Source organism: Neodiprion fabricii, chromosome 4 (assembly GCF_021155785.1).
Source record: "Neodiprion fabricii isolate iyNeoFabr1 chromosome 4, iyNeoFabr1.1, whole genome shotgun sequence".
Classification (NCBI taxonomy): domain Eukaryota; kingdom Metazoa; phylum Arthropoda; class Insecta; order Hymenoptera; family Diprionidae; genus Neodiprion; species Neodiprion fabricii.
This window is the reverse complement of record NC_060242.1, coordinates 27,147,270-27,171,130: the sequence shown is the minus strand read 5'-3', so window position 1 is coordinate 27,171,130 and position 23,861 is coordinate 27,147,270. Positions and strand designations below refer to the sequence as shown.

Sequence of the window (23,861 nt, the reverse complement as noted above, 5' to 3'; positions counted from 1 at the left end):
AGGTGGATAAAAGTTTTTTCTTCTTGTTTATAGATGTTGATAGTTAATATGTATCACGATAACTGAGCGAAGGGTGTGAGTGAAAATGTTCTTTTTGTTGCATCTTTTTTGTAAATTGAATCATTGAAGGTTTACATACATATAAAAACTGCAAAAATGTTTCAGCACTTTACCACATTTTTCACAGTTTACATATAGATATTCAAGTAGATTATAACTAAATTGTGGTATAATAAATACAGTTGTGTGATCTAGTTAAGTTATAAATGTTATATACATACAAATGGCATAATTACAGGCATTTCAATACTGGTAATAGGAAGTTTAATTAACCTAGTAGTGATTCCAGCCTGGTATTGGAATCCCTGGAATCCAGTTTCGTCCAGATACTGCAACAACCAATGTCGTAAATTACTATTCAGTGTGTGTACTTGAGCACAACATGCTTTTCCGTGTTATTTTCTGGTTACCAGACCTGATTATCGTTCACTTTTTTTCATTGATTTTTAAAATTGAATAAATTAAGATCTGTCGTAAAATATGCATAAAAAAATAGATGGCCCTCGCAATTTTGAGTAAATTTACAAGGGCATATGGCTCAGTTTTTAGTCAAGGCTACATTTCGGATAAAAATTTCAACCTTATAATTTCTCAATCAAATGTCTTGGTCACAGCGATTTAACTTCAAACCAGCAGAAAGTAGTAACTATCTAATACAGTTTTAAATAAAGTTTGATCAAACTCGTCTAATACTACGAAGACATTAAAAGATCACTAACCTCCTGCAACAGCATTGAGCTTTTGAGTTTCCTCAGGGCTTAGTTTAAGTATAGTATTAAGTACAGGTATAAGATGACTGCGCTCATCTCCATTCTTCAGTGTGATAAACTGAAATATATTGAATAGATGTTAAGAAGACAGGTTTCAGGGAACTTCATTCAAAAAATTTTGTAATCTTTTAATGAGAGTACGGACATGTAAATGAAACAGGCACTCATAGCTATGAACTGTAACATTGAAGGTGATAGTCGTATGGTAGAAATTGTTGTAATTCAAGAGAAATATCCTACAATTACACCATCTTTGTACGAGCAAACAGTACATCATGACTGATTTTGTATGCGAAAATAAGTGAATAATTTTACAATAAACTGTTTAAATTTGAAAAAAGCCAAGTTTATCTGGTTATTACCTTAAAAACGATATTTTTCAGGTATTCAAAGTTGTTTCCATGTTTTTCTCTCTCTATGCTACGCTGTTGTGTCCGAATATCTTCTTTGAGAAGCTGGTTAAGCTGTGTCAGCTTAGCAATATCTCTCTCTGCATCAGCTAGCAGTACTGTTAAATGCTTAACACGTCGTTCACACACTTCGTAAGTCTGGCGGTCTACGGTTAGAGACATCGGTGGCATTACAGTCGTGTGATAATCGTCTGGGGAATTGAGTAACTCATCGAGTGACATCAGAGGGTGCTTGCGATGCTTTTCTGTGTTGACTACTAGTGAGGAGGATGAATCTACACTTTCAGATCCCTGAATGAAGAGAAAGTAGTTGAGGAATGACTTTTACAGTCGTGTAGTATTCATAATGAGTAAATTGTGTTTGTCAATTGATTTCTCAGAAGTAGCTATATCAGTGTCGAATAAGCAAAACTAATGCAAGTACCTCTCCTTCTTCTCTTTCCAGAAGTGCTATTCCTGACGATCTAGGATCATGCTCGAGCTCCGAATAATGTTCTACAGATTTATCGGAATAATTTTTATTAATTTTAGTGTCGTTTAATCCCTCAAGGATTATTTTCTGTTTTTCCATCTGCATATTCTGAAACTCTTGACGGTACTTCTCTTCCAACTCAAATGTTTCATGCTGAAAATGAAATTACATTGAGTTCGGGCAGGTTCATAAATCCAGAAACCATAGTGTAGTTCAATAATAACTCAAGATGATAGGCTCCGAAATTTTGTACAGACTTCAACAAAATTTGTATATGCCTATAGAAATTGCATTATAGCATTACCTTGTGCGTAGTTTGTATTGAGTCTATTTCTTCTTTGTGCTGGCGTTCCATTTGCTGAATTTTATTAGCACTGGAACGCAACTGTTCTGTTACCGATGAAAGTTCTTGACGCAGCATTGATATTTTTTGATTGCATTCTTGTTCATTTTGTATTGCATGATTTCGTTCCTCTTCCACAACAGCAATTTCTCTTCGGAGATTCTCGATCTGTAATCTATAACAAAATAAACCTGACATATCTTTTTACCTGCAGTACATAGTTTCCTAAACACCTAATGGTTATATGTAGATGGGGAGGTATTGGGGGTCTTCTCCGTTTGTATTGAATAAATAAAATAATTTAAAATAAATGTAATATGTAAAATTAATAAAAAACGTAATTCATGAATATCATCATTTTCATGTTTTGAAAAACTAACGTCAGCCACAGTTTGTTTATACACGTTTCTTCTTTACTGAATGATCTATACCCATAATATTCATAAATAAAATATTCATAAATATTCATAAATAAAATAAGTAAATTCAGTAATTACTAACGTATAGGAATCCAGTTTATCACGAAGTAGGGCAGCGTGTGTCCGAGCATGTTCAAGTTCCTCTTCAACTTCTACTATGCTTCTTCCGCCATCCTTACCCTGACTTTGCTTTGTTCTGAGTACACTTTGTGCCCGTAACTTATACCCTGTGAACTCTTCATGCAATGCCTCTAGCTCCTGGTGCCCCCTTACAATAACAGCATTCAGCCTTGTTATTTCAGATTCCAAGGTTTTGATCTGTTAATGTACAAAATTGATCATGTTGATTGGTTCAAAAGTTGTGTGAATAGATATTTCTACACTACCTGTCCATTGAATTGTCTCTTTTGATTCTTCGCATCATTTATAGCGATGTCTAGTTCAGACGTCAGATTATTTATCTTCGTAGATAGTTCGTGTTTTTCTTGAGACAATATTTTCAGTTCGTTATTCAATTTATCCATTATCTTTTTTTCATCTTCGGCTTTCCGTTTGATTTCACACATTTCCTGCTTAATAGCTTCGTTTTTTTCACCCAAGACAGTAATCTGATTAGCTTTTGCGAGGCAAGTGTCTTTCAGCTCTGATATTTGCCTTTCCAAGTTTGAAATTGTTTCCAAATGTTTGTCCACTGTTTTTTGCACGTTGTTTCGCTTAGAAGATTCATCTTCAAGCTTTGTTTTCAAGTCTTCGACACTTTTCTACAAATATGTACAGAAAATATAGCTCGTCTCTTGAATTTGAATTGAAATGGCTCTACCCTAATAAATTTTTAAAAGACGTTTTGGTTTTGTGGCATTATTGATAGGTGACAACAGAAAAAATTACCCTATTTGCAAATATAATAAATTTTACTAGTAAGATCAATTTCGGATTACTTTTCTTACCTCATAATTGTGCAGTTCTAAGGAAAGGACACTTTTGGTATTACATTCTTGCTTTGTAGCCTCAAGTTTAGCCTTAGTTGTTTTGTGAGCTTCTTTCTCCAAGTTGAGGCTAATTTTCATTTCTTCATATTCTTTATCTTTCTGTTCTCTGATCATTATTTCCGCTTTTCTCTCGTCCTTCAACTCTTTTATTGTATCTTGACATTGTTTGACAAGAGTTTCGAGTCTAGACTGCTCCTTGGTGAAACGATCAACTTCAGTAGTCAAACGAGTGATTGTGTCTTTTTTTTCATATAAAGTCTCTTTCAAGGACGAGTTATCCATGCACAAACTCTCCAGATTCTTCGACAGCTTCTTGTTCTCATCTTTCACCTGTTCCAAGTTGTCCTGTACCTTGTCGTACTCAGACTGAATTGTCTGATGAATAGTGTACAGAACAATAGTGACATGATAGAATCAATTTTAGCCCATAAGGTTAGGTTTGAAGTAATTTATCAGCAGTGATTACTTTTTCTTTCAATGAACAAGTCTAGGAAAATTATGTGTTTCAGTTGTCTTATTTACTAATAATTACCTGTAATTTCTTGGCATTATCTGAAATTTGAATAATTCGATTTTGAAGTTCTTCTTTGTCTGATATAATTTTATTCTTCTCAGCTTCGGATTTTTGAAGCTGTTCAGTGAGATCAGAGACCTTGTGTCTTAACTTGACGGCATAAATTCGAAACTGAAATATGTGATTATAAAGTTTATAAAACCTTAACATGGCTGAAAAAAACATATTTTCTTCATTCTGCAAGTGAAATAAAAAATTTACAAAGGTACATAAACTGTTTGTGGGAAAATAAAAGCACATATCATGAAAGTACAAGACTGCAGTATTACACCAGATATTATACCTTGTTATACCGTTCTTCGAGGAACTCTTTTTCCTCAGGCTTTGTAGGAGTCTCGCTAGCAACTGACGTCGACTTTGACGCCTAGAACAGACAATCCAACAGGTGAGATTCGTCACTGATTAAACACCAGTTTCTAGTGAATCATATTTGATGCGAATGAACTGTTTTCTTTACTGTTGGCATCAAAATGCATAAAAGTACACAATGTTGCGTTACTATGACTGTTGGTCTGAGATTGCAGCTAGTGCCACGTTTGGCGTAGTTAATAATTGAAGTGTACATAATCAATCGCACAAAGGATGATTACCTCACTACTTTCAGCCTTAGGGGTTTCATTTTCCATTCTCAAATCTGCTTTAACTTGATCTAGTGCCCCAAACGATACCTTCAGGTCAGAGTCCGAGTGTTATACGGCTTATACTCATTCTTGGGTGGTCTAACCAAATCTAAACTCGCGTCTGACGTTTAGTCATAGATATAATAACAAAATTCTACAATTCGTATATACTGTTTAAAAGCCACGGGTTACTATCAGCTGATCTCCATGCAAAAAGAAGTGTGAATGTAACGATATTTGGTATCGAAGTCAGCCGATGTCGATAATCGAGATAGTAAATTGTCAGGAGAATTGAGGGGCCTTTGTTAAGTCTTTAATCGCATAAATAAGTCCCCTGGCTTCTCCACGACGAACCAATGGTATTGTTGCCACTAGCCCACTTAATTTTTGAAATCGACGCCCCAATTCTTTTTACCCTCGATACAACTACTTTGTTTTATTGTAGCCTGATTGATAAACTGAACAATACATTTGATTAGTTGCTCTGAGGAGCATTTCAAAACATTGGAGTTTAAATTGTGCAAAAAGACGAGAAATATTATATTGGCACAACTTATTCAGCTTGCATGTACGTATCTACATACATACATGCCTAATTGCCATCAGCAATGTGCGTGTCAAGAGTTGCCGGTATCCTTCACTGCGCTGCCGCATGAATTGATCGTGCCTATCGTGCGTCGGTTCTAGTAAAAATGTACGGTATTGCCTAGGTCGGAAACTGTGCATACAAGGTATGTCAATAGTAAAAAAAATTAACGGGTGTCATGAATTAATCGTACAGATATTTTCGTTTTTTATTAATCTCGATTATGGGTTTTACCCCTATTCAATCATTCGATGTTTACTATTTCTTTTAACTCTCGTTAACTGGATATTTATATTTTGTATACGGAGTTTGCTGATTATCGGTTTTTTCCGCAGCCAATATCAGACTTATTTTTATTACACAATAATTTTACGGTAATAACGAATGCAGAATCAAATCATTGTCGAATCCAGAGAGTTGTGTAATCAATAGTGCTGGGTTCTAACCAGTTATCATTAATTAAGTTTTTCTTAACTCTGTAACATGGATTAGAGTTGCAATGTTATGTAAAAGTGACTTTTGCGTGCTGCATATTGAATATACATGTATAATTTGTGATTCAAATTTTAACCCCCTTTGTTGATTTTGGCACTCGACCCATCAGCCACTATAATCATATTTATCTCTGTGACGATTTTTGTATATAGGTATCTGTGTTGTCAATTGTCAATTTAGCTTGAATTATACTTTCTTAGTAGATCAGCGTTCTATGCGAGGCTGTGACACCATTAAATACGTGTGTTCGCGCTACGATGATCTTAACATTTTTCTACATGGTGGCAACGTGGGTTCAAGCCTGGAGGCTATCATCATTGAGAACTCGCCTAGCTGCTATTCTCCAAAATTCAAATTCACCCACTCCAACCATAGTCTTTTACATCAATTCCATTGGTTGTGTAAATCAAGGTAAATACATGAAGCAAAAATTATTTCCAAGTTGTAAAATTAACATGGAAAATATGATAACAGTAAAAAAGTAGATCGGACCAAGACTATGATAATCCAAGATAATTGGATTGTAGTCTCAGTTCTGAACTTAGAAAAATTTAAGTATTATAATTTTGCAATTACCTTATTTGAAGAATCCAGTGTAGCAAAAAGTGCATCCAGTCATAGCAACGGTAGCACCGACAGTCTCAGTTCAGAATTATGTAACAACAGAAGTCTTGCTAAACTAGGGGATCTCCTTTGGTATCAAGGAGATAAACAACTATGCTCCGCATACCCACAAGTATGTATTGCTGGTTTTCCTTTAGGAAATACAGCTTTTTTTACGACATCTATAAATACATTATATAAAGTAATAGAACTTTTCACAGGTAACATTATGTGCGATTGAAATTTAGATTTTTTAATTCAGAACTTTTGCTGTATTCATGCATGATTTTAAATCTTAGAAATATTGATCCGTGTTCATTTAATTTTGACATCACCTTTTTTTCCACAGCAAAAAGTAAATGTGTCAGACTGGCTAAAGTTCCCTCTTGGAAAGACAGTGTTTCCTCTGTGTATGCACAACTACAGTAAAGATGCTGCCCTCCGAGAATGTAGGATGCATGTGCTTGTAGAAGCTAAATTAGATCACTATAATCCCACCGCATCTATCAAGGCAACAAAGGTAAAGTATACCACTGTGATTTATTGTGAGTCTTAATTGGCAGATATTCTTGAAATCATTGCATTGGTCATTACATATAGCTTGAGGATTATGGCACAGTCGTGGCCTGGACATCGAACACATACATAGCCCTTATACTTGAAATGGATTTAGATTATCTGACCAAATTGTCTACAGCATTGATGCACGGACAACAGTTCATCAATAATGGGCTTTACTTAACTCGAGTACAATGTAAGTTGAATAGTTCATTAAGCATTACAGACTACTGAAATATGAATAAGGCTGAAGATTCTCAATCTTATATACTGAAATTGATATCTTTATTTTTCTATAGCTGTAGTTGTCGATGGGAAGCCATGTGTTTACAACAGTGATAAGCTTGAATCATTTCATAAGAACAGTAAGTTAGCATTTTTTACTGTTTGATGTTACGAATACCCGACCTTTATCAGGTATGTAACTATGAAAATCTAGTAGATTCTTTGTTTACTTCTGATGTTGAAGGGCTTTGATAATGTTTGTCTCTAGAAATTTAATATCGTATATTTGGTCACGGTAATTAATGGGAAGGAACTAATTAAGAATTCTATTCTTATCTCATCTATTCATGCGGTATATTAATTTTTTATTCACATCCACTTTCAGAGTTGATAGGAAAAGCACAATGGAATGCTCAAGTGAAAAAACTACGAATATTTAGTAGTACTGCCAGGATAGTATCACAGCAAGGAATACCTATCGAGGTGGAAGAAACACCAGGAGTTTATATATCCCCTGGAAATGAGACTCCTACACTTCATGCTCCAACAATATTGGAAATTACAATACCTTCAGATACAGTAGGTACGTACAATTAGTTTTAGCTTTCCTACTTATTGAGTCTTTTTTTCACATCTCCTGCCTTGTGATTCAAATGTAATATAGCGTATTTTTATTTATTCCTGAACTTCAAGCTATACAGAGTATGTCAGATGCTCCTTTTCCTTCAACACCGCCACCTACCCCGGCATCCGCATCTGCAGTTATCAATGGGACAGTGTCAAGATTATCACAAGAATTGAGTGGTTCCTTAGAATTTAGTCCAACATCATCATTGGATGCACCGACAGTTTTGTCTGTTAGTCCGAGCCCATCAAAATCCCACGACCTTGCTTTAGTTGATTCTGTTGAATCAAATCTGACGAAATCTGTCGTAGTTATTGATTCAATTCCACCAGAATGTTTGGATGTAGTACCGAGTGATTGTCTTACTAAAACACCATCACCAAAGTCACTACCGCTCACCAGTACAGCAAAGTGAGTTGATTGCAATGCCGGGTAGCTATAACCTGAAACATTTCACTTATGCTAGTATAAACTAAAGATGACTTAAACTGTGTCTTAAAGAATTTAAAATCACAGCTATTCACCATCAAAGAAAGCAGTCACTGGATCAGGGAATTATGCCAAACCTCCGAACATACTTCTTTATGCAGACAGTACCATCGCGATCGATAATGTGAAGCGTGTGCTGGAAGCTATTCTGAACAGGAATAAGTAGGTTGAGAATTACATTTTCAAAAACGTTATTGCAATTGCCTGTTGGACCAAAAATTTGAGTTTTATCTTTGAAAATTAATTAATTGAATATTATTAGGTACACGATATACACACTGTCTAGTGACGAAGCGTGCAGTGATGTCTGGATGGATCAAGCCAGATTAGTAGTTGTATGTGGAAATGTTGGAGTGGACGTTGCGTCTCAGCTGGTTGAGTACATGGTGCGAGGTGGGAGACTGCTCGCTCTATGCTCTGACACGCTCCATACATTATTGCCAACATTCAAAACAGCTGAAGTACGCGAACATGAGCTGGTTCGCTTTTCATATGGCAAATGGAAACATGTCCGTATGATGCATCATATTTTTTGCTATCAAGCTTCTCCTGCAAAATCCAGGTTCTCCCAAGATCATGAAGATGTCAAGTAAGCTTCTGGGTTTATTCTTGTTTCAGCAGAAATGTGCGCAGCTCAGTAACCGAATTTCATTTCAATTTCGGTACAATTCGTATTACATTGAAATTAAGTGATTCAGTTATATTACGTGTAATACTTGCTACCTTTTGACAATGGGTTACATGGGGAGTATAAAGATACTAATAGAATACGAAAATTTAGGATAAAACCCACATATTAATGAGAAAAACGTTCGTATGGATATAATTTATTGTATGAATACGCATCTGGCTCCACGATTCGTTCTAAAACTGACTGAACATCTTTCTTCATTTTTCGATTGCAGGTACCTTGTAAAATCCACTTCTTTTCAAATTCAACTAATCAGTATGATCTACGATCTGATATTATGTGCTATGATTTGGGAACATATACGCTCCTTAGCCATATTACATTAGACCCGACATTTTATTTTGCATTCTATCATTACATTCCATTTTACTCAATCATGTACTCAATGTACTTTACAAGAAATACCAGCAAATATGAATCTCTTGCACGAAAATTCCAGCTTTTTCTATAAGCTGCACACATCTCTTTACTGTGATCATGCTCCCTATGACTTGATTGAAGATCTAAAAACAAATTTAACTTCATTAGAGTATCGGCACCGATGACACCTGCTTCAGCAAATGTTCGTGATAAAGCAGGCAAAACGCACACCTTCCATGTGAGAGTATTAGGGTCTGAAGAAACATGGCACACACCGAGTCTTCTACTGGCTAATCTTCCAGCTACTGGTGGCAAAGCTGTATTTTCTCAGATTCATCTGGAAGTGGATCCCTCACAGTATGAATTTGAAGAGAGCAAATTTTCAGCTCTAAAACAGAGTAATTCAGCAAGACTTGAAATATTCAGTGATCTGCTAAGCTCACATCTTGGAATGGATGTCTGTTCCGAACCCCGTGTACTTCCAGCTTACAGCCCTGGTTTTTTCTTGGGGCGACATGAGGTATGTACTCTTAAGACAAATCTGGGAATATATTTGTTCTACTTTGAGTCATTACACAACGTGTGATAACCCATTCATACTAATTTGTTTTTCCTCGACTAAGCGCCCTTTTTTGTCAATCTTCTGTCAAAGCTCTCAAACAAGATTACACAATTACACTTGAGGACAATTCATGTCCTTATAGAAATGTGTAAATGGGTCAGATTTTTTTGTACAGCTTCAAAGATATTTAGTAGATGAAAATTCATTTGAGTTGTGAAGATAAGAAAATGTAATACTGCTTATTTATTGAAAGTTTTTGGACATTAACAGAAATTCATTAGCGACTCAATCGCTGTAAACATTTCACAGCACAGCTGCTAGCATCGGTAACTCTCATCAAGAATCTCATCATTTTGCACTGTTGGAATAATTGAAAAATTGAGCAAAATTAATGTTAGCTTAGGGCATTTAACCTGTCCGCAGATGCACTGGAAGATTGATAATACACAGTACACTTAGTGAACTCTGTGCATCAGTAATGAACCTAAGTAGTTTTACTGTAAGCATGCATTCCAACCCACTGCACCAAATCAGAGTAATCTACATTGTCCATTATGCAGCTTAAGTTAGAAATGCTGGAGAAGTTAAAAGATAGGATGCTACCGAATGACATAATAAAAACTGGAAAATTGGAGATTCAGTTTTGTGGAAGAAGCACGCAGGGTATTTCCGCATCAGCATCGGTTTTACCAGTAATGATTCACCAGTGTCCGGATAATTTTTCTACTGTTGAATATTTTGAGGTAAATTTATACAATTTGTTTAAAAATACATGTATTAGTATTCAGCACGCACACATTTTTTTCAAAATAGTAGTAAGAAGTTTGAACTTTAATTTTCTGATATCAACTGTGGAACTGAACAAAAAAAATGGGTTCTCTCAGAATTTAAGTTCAGAAGAACTGGGTCGCTTAGTGATATATGCTGATGTAATGACATCGTCAATGGACGTTGTAGCAAATTGTCAACTACATCATGGACTGGCTGTAATTCCATGTCAGCAGGTCAGCGGACAAGGTAAGTTTAAAAAATACACTACAGTAGAACCCCGAGTAATTGGAGTTGGCTTATCCGGGGAGCGGATTAATCGGGTCCTCTCGAGCGGCTCTGTGCTTTACCTTAGCAACTGGGTACGGTCGCGTGTGCCAGGCGCGAAACTGGTCCGAACTCGCAATACACTCACGGCATTTGCGGTTGTCTTGAAACGGGCTCAGATTTGTTACAATACACGTAGTTCGTATATAGCATATCATGCTCAGTAATCACTAGTCGCTCAATGGGAAATTACTTATAATTCAGATTAATTGTGATTTCACTTATCTCTGGATTCTTCAGTTCCGAGCAACCCGGTTAACCAGGTTTCTACTGTACTCATTCACACATGGAATTGAAAATCATTTTCAAACCAACCAGTTATGTTTTTATCTACTCATTATAGATAACTGATGCAAATTTATGATACTTGGATTTTATAGCATATTAACAAGTTGATATTTTCATGTATAATAGGGCGGAGCAAGAATGTGTGGCTGAGTCCAAAAGGTTGCGGAATGTTTACGTTGCAGTTACATATTGCATTAAATTCTGTATTGGGTGGGCGGTTATCACTCATCCAGCATTTAGTTGCTGCTGCAATAGTCTCTGCAATAAAATCAATTCCAGGCTACGAGGTTTGTTTTAGCAATTTTACTCTTTGAAAATATAACATTGAATATTCGAAATAAATATTTACTCACATGTGATGTTTCTAGGATATAGATCTGAGATTGAAATGGCCAAATGATATCTATGCTGGTAGTACAGCCAAAATCGGAGGTTTGATAGTGACATCGTTGATAGAATCTGAAACAGCAATTTGCAATATCGGTAATTGTTAATTACAAGCTATTTGCACACAGTACCTAAAATTGCTGTAAGGTTAATAGAAATTGTAAAATATTGGCCTGCATGTCATAATTTTGTTTGTAGGTGTTGGAGTCAATTTGTCCAATAGTGAGCCGACTTGCTGCATCAATGACTTGATCACTCGTCACAATGATCAGTACAGTACCAATTTACCAAAATTGACTGCTGAAAGGTACTTTGCTCTTGTCTTCAGCGAACTGGAGAGGATATTAAACGTTGTTCAAACTGGCAACATGAATCATTTCTATGAGATTTACTATGAATATTGGATGCATACGTAAGTGGACTTTATAAATTACTGACTTCAGAAGTTGAAGTTCTTATACGATAATGTTAACAAGCGAATCTGTCTGTCTAATAACTGCAACATAGATAAAAGAGCATAAAAATCTCAAATTCAATAGATGACGTTAAAGATTGTATGTACAAATTTTCTATCAAAGACATTTTCATGAACATCATAATGAAGTTATATATACTGTTTTGAGATATAAATAAATATATGTAATTGTTTATAGCGATTCTGAAGTCGTGGTAGTCTCACCAGAAGGAACATCACAAGAGGTGAAAATATTGGGAATTGATGATTACGGATTTTTGCAAGTTTGTGATAAGGGCGGAGAAATTTTTACCGTGCATCCGGATGGTAATAGTTTTGATATTCTCAAAGGACTGATTGCTCCGAAATGATAAAGATTCAGGCCAAGATTCAAAAAAGAGTACAGATAATGTGCCGGGTGTAGTGCAATACTTGTTATTTATTGTTGGTATGATTTACTTTCTAGCTTCGCAAAAAATCAGCTGTGAGCTTTCATACCTATTAAACACCTTATCTATAGAATTTTTTTGTTATCTCATGTGAAATAATGCTAGATTACAAATTAAATTAATATATCAGGCCTTATATAAGAAGAAGCAAAACAGTAAAAAACCAAAATAAGTAATGGAAACCCAATTATGGTTGTGGATTCAAATAGTAATTTGAATAGTGACTTACGTAACTTCAACTGGCATTTATACTTCGGGTTGGTGCATTTCTACAGTTTTGTACGATTAGGTTGTTATGTAGTTGAAACAAATTTATAACTTATTAAATAAAAAAAAGACCCCATGTTGAAGAATTTGTTGAATAATTGTTCCAACGTTTCGCTTCGCATTTGCAATGTCAATCATAATGTTCCAAAAAAAAAATCTGCATTAATCAAATGTAGATCAGTGGAACACTGGGAATTTTTCTATGGACTGGTGTAGAAAACCACAATTATTAGTTGAGAAAGTCCCATTAGGAATTATGCTTTCACATTATCATATCATAAAATTGCATTCCAATTCTCTGAATGTGTTCGATGGGATTTAAAAGTCATGACATAATTATGTCGGTAATCGTAGTTTAAATCTAACTATGGAGCTCATAGTTTAAGATCTTATTTGTAATAAGTCTGTCATATCTTCCCTTTCATTCCACACTCTTAATAGGAGCAAGTGGTGAAATATAGAAATTGAACATAATATATAAAACAAGTAATGTAGAAAAACAGGCACTCGTCATCTTTAGAGAGATCCAAGGGGTGTTTCATCGCAGCAAAAATTATTACCGTGATTACAAGAGATTACTTGACAAATTAATTTTACTTTGCGTAATTTCTCACGATTTCTTAAGATTACAAAGAAATTCCTATAATCAAGATTTATCGTGACTACCATGATTACCAATGCAAAATTTTATTTAAATATTACTGATTTCAGTGTGATTTCCTAGACTTTTAGGTGATTTCAGAGGTTATGAAATGATTTCGAATGACATTGACACCGCGATCGCTTCGATAAAACACCTCATGGAGGGATCTAGTCTGAAGAAAGCAGAAAAAAAACAAGTTATAAAAATTTATAGTAAGAATGGCGGTACACATCTATTCAAGGTCAAACATACCTTTATAAACAATATCTGTGTTAAGTCGAAGTCATGTGTTTCAAGTGCTACCTGTAAACGTTTTTAAGAGTCGTTTATAAAAGTGATTTATATTATAAGTAAGGTAGTCAAAATTTATTTAGCTCTCACAGATGTACTAAAATTATGCATCACTATATATTATTTGTTTGTATGAACTGGATACATTCAATTATTATCAATGTTATGTAATAAAATGATATTCTGTTGTTATATTCATGCACATATTATTTAGTGTGTTTTAATATTATTAAAACATTTTAATTTAAACATTTTATTCAACGGTTATCAGCCTTCTTTGCCATGCTAGTTATTTGATTTTGATGAACTTATATTTTACTCTTGAGCAGTATCTAATTAAGATATAGTACTGTGATATAGTATGGTTTATTGGGTTTATTGAACAACTATACAAATATGTTTGCATTACAGTTGATTGCAGTCGAATCAATTCCACCTAAATGAAATCTGGAGAATAGGAATTGATAAGGTAAGTAGAACTTTTTTGCGGTAATCTTTCAGATTTATTCTGAACTTCTGATCCTTAATCCTAAGCAACAGCGCAGCACATTGATTTCACGTAGAAATACCGCTTGTAAAGTCTGGATATGTGCAAGAATAGAGAACATTTGATGATTATTGGTTTGCGTCTGTGCACTGTGCACAACAGATACTTATCTCAAGTTTCATGAATCAGTTGAATGTTCAACAACCACAATGTCCACTATTAATTGAGCCGGATGTGCAAAGTGCAAAATGGAATACGTAACGTGTAATACATGTATAAGGTTGAATATTTTTGAGCGGCATGTATGACATAACTACTTCTTAGACTTATTGTTTCAACATAGGAATGACGTGCAATGTATAGTTTGGTAGTTAATTTTTGCTTGAAATGAGTAATTTTTATTATTTATTGCAACTTTTGTATCTGCGGAAGTATATATAGATAGTACTTTGTTCTTTTTTTAGTTCATTAGTTAATGCAGCGAAAAATAATGTATGATAGAGCACTATCAATTGTTTATCATTTATTGTTCTTTACAATTTTATGACAGCCAACAATAAGTATACACTTTTCTACGTAATTTTATTTCCATATCCCATTTCGTGAATACATCTGGGTTTACTCAAAGATATTGTCGGTGAGAAAAATTTGAATTGTTAATTTTAACATGACTGTATATTAGTTCTTGAAGGACAGTTGCAATAACAAACTTTGAAGACAATTTCCAGGGCCACCACATAAAATCTGGATTCATACAAAAAAAAAATCGTATAGCAATTATATAGCTGCCATATGCAGTTAATTATAAGCCCGACTAGTACATGGGTATTGTTACAACGAATGATAATATATAACCTCCGACCTTTGAATTTTAGCATTATGCGGTTACAAAACAGTCTTAAATTCCTTAGGCGAATTGTTCCTTGAAAATAAAGATTGAAATGAACTTAGTGATTGTAATATTCACGTGAGTGTTTAATTTGCAATTTGCTTAAATTACGATCCTAATAGGTGAATGCCCACAATTGCTACTTTCTGATAGAATATTCAGGACAAACTCTAACACTGTAGAGTTTCAGATCAAATTGTCTTTCAATGACCTGAAGAGAATTCAGTAAAGAGCATGCAGTGAAGTCACATGAACTTATCATACCAAGTGCCGATAAAATGACAATTAAACAAAAGTAATTTGAAGATGATGATAGCAGAAACACTTTGTTATATTTTCTTCATTGTCAATTGATTAAAATAAGCATGTGAATCACAGATATTGAATTACCATACTGTAGTGTCGCAACTTCCAATAACAAAGCAATTTTTCATTGTTAGTATATCACTGTTTACTGAGCAGGCTTAGAATCAATGCAAAATTTTACTTAAATTTCATTTTGATGTACAGATACACGAGTGAATAACAAACAGCTTTATTCCAATGTAAATTTTCATTTTTAACATCTAATATCAGATAAAGAATATAAAAGGTTTTAATAACATTTACTGCAATCAAGTAAGCTCAGACATGATTTTTTTAAATTGTTTCTCACAAAATACTATCAAAATATATGGCGTTACGTTTCATTATTTTCTGCTTTGATCAGCATTACCAGATTATGATTTTTTGAGTATTTCACATTTTGGGGAGGAGACTATTTGTAAATGGTTGTAACGTCTAAGCACGTACAAATACGGTTTTACAAACCGGGAGATGTATAAAAACATGCTGCTTTTAAAATCTGAATTCTACGTTTACTCTCACAGCAGTTGGAATTTGTTACCCTATATAGTTTGTAACATGAGCTATATCAATCAAATGAATGAAATGGCTGCTTTAGCATAAGATAAATTTTCAAAGCGTCGGAATGATTAGTCGATAAAATAAGTTGAATTTTATGATAGAAAGTTGTAAAAGATAACCATATTGAGAAGATTCATGTGTGCAGCCCTCCGAAATTAGATAAACTAATTCAAGTAGAATTGTAAATTGAAACACCCATAACTTCATTATTAGTAAAAAAAGGTACCCGAACATGAGTACTAGAATATCAAGAAGCTCAGAATCATGTAATCAATAGGTATTAAATTAATAGCTAATCATCTTAATCATATTAAGGAGAACGATACATTGATATCTTAGCGAATCAGATTTGATGATCATTGCAGAATAGATGCACAACCCATACAATTACTTTTTAATTACTTTTTGACAATGACATTTATTATATTGAGAGATTATTAATCCAAATGTGATAGCCTTAATAGAAGAGAGTATCATCATTTTTACCCGATGAACTGGGGGGACAATTTTTTCAATGCACTGTTTAGAGGCTGCATATGATCCCGATGTAAATGCACATGAATAGTGGGGGAAAGAGGTCACAACTGCCGACTGTGGAGTACATTGAGTAGACATTACCCCATTGCGTTCATGATCAAGTAGTTGGTGTACTGAAATAGCCGAAGTGTAGTATAAGAATTGACATCGCCAAAGGAAGTGGTTGCGATTTAGTAGTCAAATTTTTCAATGGACGGTAAGCTGTACCACTTGTCTCATAGTAACAAAATACGAATATTGTACAATCAGCCAAATTGAGATTTATTTAACTAGATATCAAAGTATCATCTTGATTAATTTTGCAAAAAATTATAAAATAGCAAGACTATGAGTAACAAAAGAAATTTTGCATGCATGATTTTCAAAGTTTTCAAAATAATATTCATGTTGTAACTGCTGACTATTCTAATTAAATACGGTGGGTTCCATTGTTTTGAAATATTATATCATTACGTGATTCTCAATTAATTTTGAAAATCACAATTTATTCAAAAAATTTTGATATTACAAGCGATAAAGTATGGAAGAAATGCATATTAGCAGAAGTTTTATTCTTATTTACGGTGGAATCGATCTAAAGTTGATCAGATCATTTAAATTATTCGTAAACAAAATAAATTCAATTAATAACTTTAAGATACAACATATTTATCTAAAACCTTGTTTCCCACAGCTTCACATGTTCATGATATCTTCACAGATTCGTATATTTTTAGATACAAGTATTCATAGAATAATAGCAGACAGTGAGGTGATAAGAAGTTAACGAGCAGGTTTCAGAAGTTGGTACATACTTGTAATTGTTATGAGTGTAGCAATTACTTAATGCAAATATGCGTTAAAATTGTATGTGGTTATTTTGCCAACGACAGTGAGCTGCATAGACTTCTTCCACAATCTAACCTAAGTTACATTTGTAGGCTGAGTGTGGTATATTTAAGGACCTTGAAATTCTTCAACCCGGAAAACAATTATTGCTTATCATAGTCATTTCAATAAATCTTAGCAACACGTGTTTAACTGCTCAAGTTAATTGTTATTGTAGTATGGAAACATAAATGGAATTTATATAGCAAAACTTAGAAGAATCTTCAGTCTGTTTAGAACATTCCAGACCATTTTTATTAAGCCTCTGATGTAGATACCAGGATATGTTACAATAATAGTGTATGTGATGGAAACTGTATCTTGGTACATTTTGTTACCTACAGTAGACACTGACTGAACAATGCAATAAAAAATAGTAACGACATCTTAGAAAAATTGAAGACGCATTTGCAAGAACCTCATACACAGCCGTGTCTATTGAATGCATATTCATACTCGATACACTGATTTAACCAACATCGGACCCTCACCTTTTTTGATCTCTTGCATAAATTTATATGCAATTATTCCAAATCCAAAAGATTACCCTACATTTTGCCCGATTTTTTTGAGTAAAGTAGTTTTATTTATAATTTTTTAAAACCACCATGTTTTTGGCTATAATTTAAAAATCTGAAAAAGTTCTCAAAAATTTTGAGTCAGATATAAAAATTTTTAAGCCTGAACCGAAAGTGGGTCGGTGTTTCTTTCAACTCTTAATTGAATTTATTGAAGAAAACAAAATTTAAGAAAAATGGAAGCAATTGTCAGTCTGTGTGGGTTGCTACTCCATCATTTTTATACAGTATCCAGAAGAATTTTTTCAGATTTATCAAAAAAGATTTTTTTTAGCCTGAAAGTATTGCAAATAATTTATTTAAAATAAAGTTTAGAAACATCTAAAAGAATCCTCAAAAATCTGGTGTTGAAAAAAAAAAATTTATTAAAAAAATTTGAAAAAATTCCGTGTACTTGGAGTTGGGGCAGTTGCCCAAAATTTTTTAGCCATAATAGGAATTGGTGAGAGTTTGACGTGGGTTGAGTTGGTGTGGAATTTCCCATATATGGTCAAGTCAACTTACTTGTTATGGCAAATTAAATAATTATATATTGGAATGATTGGAGACTTATAAACAAGCGACTCCAATTCAAGTGTTCAACTAAGTAATCTTCGCATATTGTGCTACATATCGTGGCTGCAAGATTATATTAGCAGGACAATTACTCAGGACATAAGAATATGGAAAGATTGTAAAAAGTCAATACTAATTACAGAGTACAAAACAAAAGAAGTTCGGAAGATTTTATGTATTTACATTCTAATTGTTTGATGCTATTGGTCGAAACTTTTATTGGATTGTGAGGCCATGTTCAGAGAATATGCAGGTATTGAAATCATAATATTTCATTTTTTCTATGAATAATTTCAGAAATGCAGACAGCACTACCGGTAAAGGAATTACATAATCTGCTACAAGAAACACTCGGGCCAAAAATGACGATTAAAAGTGTGGTATGGAAACCGCTCACAAATCCAGGAGAAAATTACGGAAGTTTGATATACGGGATTGATGCGACTATCGCAAGAAATAACACAACTGAGGTTTTGAATCTAGTTGTGAAAATACCGCCTCCAACAGAATATCTTATAGATTTGTTTAACAGCCCAATTTCTTTCTGGAAGGAACTTATCTTTTATAAAAAAATTGTGCCTGAATTTACGAAACTACAAATGGAAAGTGGTATAGACCCTGATAAACTTGTCAAGTTCCCCCTTTACTATGGTGGCAGATTAGGATTGACAGACCCTAACGTATTTGACGAGCAGGCTGCTATAGTGCTGCAAAATCTAATTCCTAAAGGATACTCGGTGCGAGATAGATTATTAGGCTTAGATTTAGAACACACTCAACTTGCCATTGAAGAGTTAGCAAAATTACATGCGGTAACGATTGGTTTGAAATTAAAAGATTCTGAATTTTTCAAACATTCAGTTATGCCTGCGTTAGTACATGTCGCAAATGACACAACAATGGAGACTGTCAGAGATATGCTGAGACAAGTACATGATACTTTAAAAGAACTTCCAGAAGCGAAGCCATACATTAATCGAATTAATAAAACTTTGAGATATGACTATGAGGTTGATTACCGACTTTCAAAACCTTCAGAGCCATGGGGAACAATGGTGCATGGTGATTATTGGTCTAACAATATGCTGTTTAAATATGCCGAAAATTCTCATCCAATTAGCATTAAAATAATTGACTTCCAGCTTGGTTACTATGGCTCTGGAGCCAAAGACCTAATTTTCTTTTTATTATCAAGTGTGCAAGATGAATTATTAAACAACAGTTTAGAAGACATGCTTGATTATTACTATAAGTCATTTATTAATTCACTGACATCATTAAAGGTTGACACAGAAAAATTTACGAGAGAAGGCTTTGACGAAGAGGTGAAGAAATCTGCACCACTCAAATTTGGACAGTGTATTGGTATGACGAATGTGATACATTCAGTAAGAGGGGTCGTAAAAAATATGGAAGACGTAGGCAAAGATGTAAATTTTTCGGCTATTGGAAATAATATTAGAGTTCAAAAAAAATTATTACACATTCTGCAGATTTTTGATAAAAATCAATGGTTGATTGATTAATCATAATAGTATGGGGTATTTGAAGAGTATTATTGATTGCAAAAGTGCAGGCACCTCAAAATCATATGCTCAGCCAAACCACGTAGTTGAAAGGCCAAGAATCAAAAGGACTAGAAAAAGCTTTAACAATAAATGGAAATGAAAGTTAGAGAGAGCACCGTTTCTACAAATGCCGATACCTACAATTTCGTTTCTACAAGTGGGAATCCTACAAGTTTGTTCCCTCCCGTTTCACCCCGAAAGGTTCGTTTGTACAAGTGGCGATCCTAAAACCGAAAGGATCATTTCTACAAGTGGCAGTAAGATAATTTACATTAAATTAAATTAGATTAAATCAAATTCAATCAAAATGTACGAAATTTACAGTTAAATGTATGAGAAACGAACTTGTAGGCATCAGCACTTGTAGAAACGATACGCTCTCGAAAGATATATCTATATTTTGACTTTGAACAAATGCTGAAGCTAAATTTGACTATTTGATTCCGAATATAAAAGTACAGAGTTTACAAATTTGGCAAATATCAATATATGGATTCAATCTTCAACTTCAAAATGATACCAAGAAATTGAAATCACCTTCGTACTTGGGACAACGCCATTGGTGCTAGCATTATACAGGGACTGGCTTTTGCTGTACTAGAGATATTATACAAAGTGTTAAACTCACTAGTCAAATACCCAGGTTGTATTACTGGTAGCAAGTATTACACTGTACTATTTTTGATTGACTATATATATTAATAACGTTGTAACAAGTGTTACGCTTCTATACAGGTGTGTATCGAAATGTCCATTTGAATATGTAATATTCATGGACATAGACACCTCATTAATTGTGCAAATTGAATCCAATATTGCGGTATTCCATAATTATACCACTCACACACATTGATATTCGTTTATTTCGATAATAACAGTTCATAGGTAAGCAAAAGAATTTTAGTAAATTTAAAGATGAATGCTGATCGAATACTTGTACTCACTGCTAGAATATCTACAGCTGTATCCAGTATACTGAATTCTGTGATAAAACGTAGATGCAGCACCCGTGTCCATTGGCTTAAAGCAGGATCAAAAATGCAAGCTGCTTACATGCTGACAGAATTTTTGTTCCATTACTAATTCTGCTTCTGAAACCAATTCTTCTTGATTCGAACCCTGAAATCAAATTATCTTCATATCATATGCAGACAAATCAATAGACACGTATATGTATAATAGCTGCAACATTCGCCAGAAAAAACCATTAGTATTATGGAATAGATGTGTTCAATAAGTTGTTCACCTGAGTTCAGATGACACTCTTTGATGGTAGAGAATCGTAAACCCGAGTTAAGGATGACAATTTCCTAAAATTATCATTTTTAGAAATGAGGAGTAGAACTCAGGAAATTGAAAGTTTTCTATCTTGTGTTCTTTGAGAATTTGGGGTTCGATTCACATAAAAATCATCGACAACACTTCCAGTTTCTGTGCTTTTCGACAAGAGCTTCAAAGGATACTGGTCACATAGAATGAGATTGAATAAGTTTAAATTCGTGATACAGAAAATATACTTGGGCATGAATGTGTAAATGTATCTTGGAACATCCGATTGGTTCCGCCGAATGAAATGATTCATTTTAGTCAAATTTACGCTGTAAAATATTTTTACATCCAAATGATAGGCAAGACGTTAAATCTTTCTTAAAAATTGACTTTGCGATGCTACAAATACCTTTAATCTACGTTTATATGAATGTAACAGAACCTAAGCTAGTGTAAACTCTAACAAATATCTAACATTGATATTTTAATATTTAATATTTGCATGTTTTGACCAATCAAAGCATTATTTGAGTTGTTATTCAATAAAATCATATATTCTGTTGTTAAATAGTATTCGTATTGCTAATATTTTTTTCTTCATATTCTTGGAAACTCTGTTTAGAGATACCTACATATTCCAGACATTTATCAAGCTGAATACTTTATGCCATTTGCAATCTTGACTACATAAAATGTGCACATTAGAAGACAATATGGTAAATATTTTAATTTAAATATATCCTTTTTTTTAATATCGGGTATTACAATATTTACAGATAGCATAATTCAACCTTTACTGTGCATGAACAATATAATTATTGAAACATTAATGCTAAATATAAGTATTCGTAATATTGTTATTTGGTGTACCAATAATTCATCAGAAACGACATAAACCCATATTTAGATGTTTTAGATATATTAAGATAATTCTAAGCATAACTAGTTTACCAAATCAATTGCATATCGAAAAACTGAAGATTGAAATCTAGTTCTCCAGTTGTAACAGTTGCTTTATCATTATTAATATTACAGTCCACTCGCAAACGAAGAAATTTATCATCCACATGAAATTCATTGTATTCTTCCCGATAAAACAATTCCAGCAAATATTTAAATGATATTTCAATTTACAAGCACTTCCATAATAAGGTAGATCAAAAAGTAAAAATGTGAAAAAGGAATTTAAATCTGTGTAAAATTGAACTGTCAACTTTTCGTGTACATTTTTCGTAGTAAAAATGATTAATTAGAATTAAATACTCTGATAGTACTGTATATTTCCCTGGCCTATATAGCTGCAATAAAATCATCACAAATCACTTTCTTATTAATTACTTGTGTAATTGCTTGACCTCACATTGAAGACACAACATTTTTTGAGAAGACTTAATATAACATGTACAATTCTTTGACAGTGGAGTACTGCAGCAATGTAGCAAGTATCCAGATGTAAACAGCAATTAATTATACGAGACCTTGACAAATTAATACCAATACTTGCTCTGAGATCAGTATGAAAGTACAACAGAGTACCACTGTCAAAGAATAGTACATATAGTTAGGAAAAATAAAAAAAAAAATAATAAAAAAGAAAAGATAGGTGTGTACCCTACTGCACAGATATTTCTCAATAAATTACAGTTGACGATTCAACTTTTTCTATGTTTCTGTGCTAAAAAAACTAGGTTCGTTGTCTGTGAGTTAGCATGGAATGCATTATAAGAAGTCTAGCTGATAGCCATTGTATACTATATGGTTACGCAACAAGTAACATAAATATTAATTTTACGTAAATTTTTTTTGTTCAATTTTGTATGTAAATATGCAAATACGTGGGGTGCAATTAGGTATAATCAGAAGAATGTGATATGGGTGAAAAGTGAGGCCTATTTGTAAACCTAACACCTTATAAATATAATCCTATATTATGCACAGATTTCACAATCTAACTATGTATACGTGAGTATGTACAGTTCGCACATTTCACTTCCAATTGTTATAAACATCACAAGAATATATCAAGTCCCTGACTTACACGAATTGGTGTATAATGTATCCGGGTAGAATTTATTGTTTATGCAGGGTTGACAAATAAGTAAGGTATATAGCTTTATAATAGAAAATATCTGAGATTGGCAAGTAGAATATTTTGTACAGGTATGTATGATGCTGATTGCTTAGAAAGTATCCAAATTGAAAGAATAAAGCAGAATATATTCAATTAATGATTACAGATCAGTCGAAGCAGCATTTGAAAAACTATTCATACATGTTATTGTTTGTACTAACTGATGCATAAAGTGAAACATACGATACTAAAATTAATGCATAAAACTAATTTTGTATACAAATTTTGTACCAAGTGATAGTTGCTCCAACCCCACAGTCCAACAGAACTACCTGATTACTAAAATTCAATTTCTAAAAACTTAATTTCAGTACCTAGGTTTGCAAAACTCTATACAAGTTTACGAGTT

At 33.6% G+C, this 23,861-nt stretch overlaps 3 protein-coding genes and 1 long non-coding RNA gene across 8 annotated transcripts; 2 read left to right on the top strand and 2 right to left on the bottom strand.

Annotated features, from left to right (window-relative positions):
- Positions 1 to 247: 247 nt before the first annotated feature.
- On the bottom strand, positions 248 to 4,875 carry LOC124181543 (GRIP and coiled-coil domain-containing protein 2-like). Of its 2 annotated transcripts, none has more exons than XM_046568213.1 (11): positions 4,628 to 4,875; positions 4,321 to 4,401; positions 3,996 to 4,148; positions 3,422 to 3,838; positions 2,861 to 3,235; positions 2,557 to 2,792; positions 2,017 to 2,230; positions 1,665 to 1,865; positions 1,193 to 1,531; positions 780 to 888; positions 248 to 389 (listed from the first exon to the last, which is right to left on the bottom strand). In XM_046568213.1, exons 1-11 carry the CDS (start codon positions 4,661 to 4,663, stop codon positions 334 to 336), a joined length of 2,217 nt encoding a protein of 738 aa, XP_046424169.1. In that variant the 5' UTR covers positions 4,664 to 4,875; the 3' UTR covers positions 248 to 333. The 2 variants fall into 2 exon arrangements, with proteins under 2 accessions (XP_046424169.1, XP_046424170.1); XM_046568214.1 differs by having other exon boundaries at positions 4,829 to 4,851.
- A 135-nt stretch (positions 4,876 to 5,010) lies between these two features.
- On the top strand, positions 5,011 to 13,917 carry LOC124181541 (biotin--protein ligase). 3 transcript variants are annotated; one of them, XM_046568200.1, is made up of 17 exons: positions 5,022 to 5,388; positions 5,942 to 6,149; positions 6,326 to 6,474; positions 6,691 to 6,861; positions 6,942 to 7,095; positions 7,199 to 7,264; positions 7,510 to 7,707; positions 7,818 to 8,160; positions 8,266 to 8,400; positions 8,501 to 8,827; positions 9,458 to 9,809; positions 10,412 to 10,594; positions 10,736 to 10,868; positions 11,361 to 11,521; positions 11,603 to 11,717; positions 11,820 to 12,033; positions 12,275 to 13,917. In XM_046568200.1, the coding sequence occupies exons 2-17, from the start codon at positions 5,996 to 5,998 to the stop codon at positions 12,444 to 12,446; spliced, it is 3,027 nt and encodes a 1,008-aa protein (XP_046424156.1). In that variant the 5' UTR covers positions 5,022 to 5,388; positions 5,942 to 5,995; the 3' UTR covers positions 12,447 to 13,917. The 3 variants fall into 3 exon arrangements, with proteins under 3 accessions (XP_046424159.1, XP_046424156.1, XP_046424155.1); XM_046568199.1 differs by having other exon boundaries at positions 5,939 to 6,149; XM_046568203.1 differs by lacking the exons at positions 11,361 to 11,521; positions 11,603 to 11,717; positions 11,820 to 12,033; positions 12,275 to 13,917 and having other exon boundaries at positions 5,011 to 5,388; positions 5,939 to 6,149; positions 10,736 to 11,268.
- LOC124181555 lies at positions 8,873 to 16,588 on the bottom strand. 2 transcript variants are annotated; one of them, XR_006870502.1, is made up of 5 exons: positions 16,494 to 16,588; positions 11,588 to 11,693; positions 11,262 to 11,492; positions 9,521 to 9,830; positions 8,873 to 9,432 (listed from the first exon to the last, which is right to left on the bottom strand). It is a non-coding gene; the product is annotated as an uncharacterized LOC124181555 (long non-coding RNA). The 2 variants fall into 2 exon arrangements; XR_006870501.1 differs by lacking the exon at positions 16,494 to 16,588 and adding an exon at positions 11,753 to 11,888.
- A 31-nt stretch (positions 16,589 to 16,619) lies between these two features.
- LOC124181547 lies at positions 16,620 to 22,949 on the top strand. The gene is made up of 2 exons (XM_046568220.1): positions 16,620 to 16,740; positions 18,842 to 22,949. The coding sequence occupies exons 1-2, from the start codon at positions 16,734 to 16,736 to the stop codon at positions 20,068 to 20,070; spliced, it is 1,236 nt and encodes a 411-aa protein (XP_046424176.1). The 5' UTR covers positions 16,620 to 16,733; the 3' UTR covers positions 20,071 to 22,949.
- Positions 22,950 to 23,861: the final 912 nt, after the last annotated feature.

Excerpts from the sequence above, each read along its gene's own strand:
- LOC124181543 (XM_046568213.1), bottom strand. The coding sequence starts at position 4,663 with ATGGAAAATGAAACCCCTAAGGCTGAAAGTAGTGAG. Across the intron at positions 3,236-3,421 it reads TAGAACTGCACAATTATGAG|AAAAGTGTCGAAGACTTGAA; the intron begins GTAAGAAAAGTA and ends ACATATTTGTAG. Across the intron at positions 889-1,192 it reads TGAAAAATATCGTTTTTAAG|TTTATCACACTGAAGAATGG; the intron begins GTAATAACCAGA and ends AATATATTTCAG.
- LOC124181541 (XM_046568200.1), top strand. The coding sequence starts at position 5,996 with ATGATCTTAACATTTTTCTACATGGTGGCAACGTGGGTTCAAGCCTGG. Across the intron at positions 7,265-7,509 it reads TGAATCATTTCATAAGAACA|AGTTGATAGGAAAAGCACAA; the intron begins GTAAGTTAGCAT and ends ATCCACTTTCAG. Across the intron at positions 8,161-8,265 it reads CCGCTCACCAGTACAGCAAA|CTATTCACCATCAAAGAAAG; the intron begins GTGAGTTGATTG and ends TTAAAATCACAG.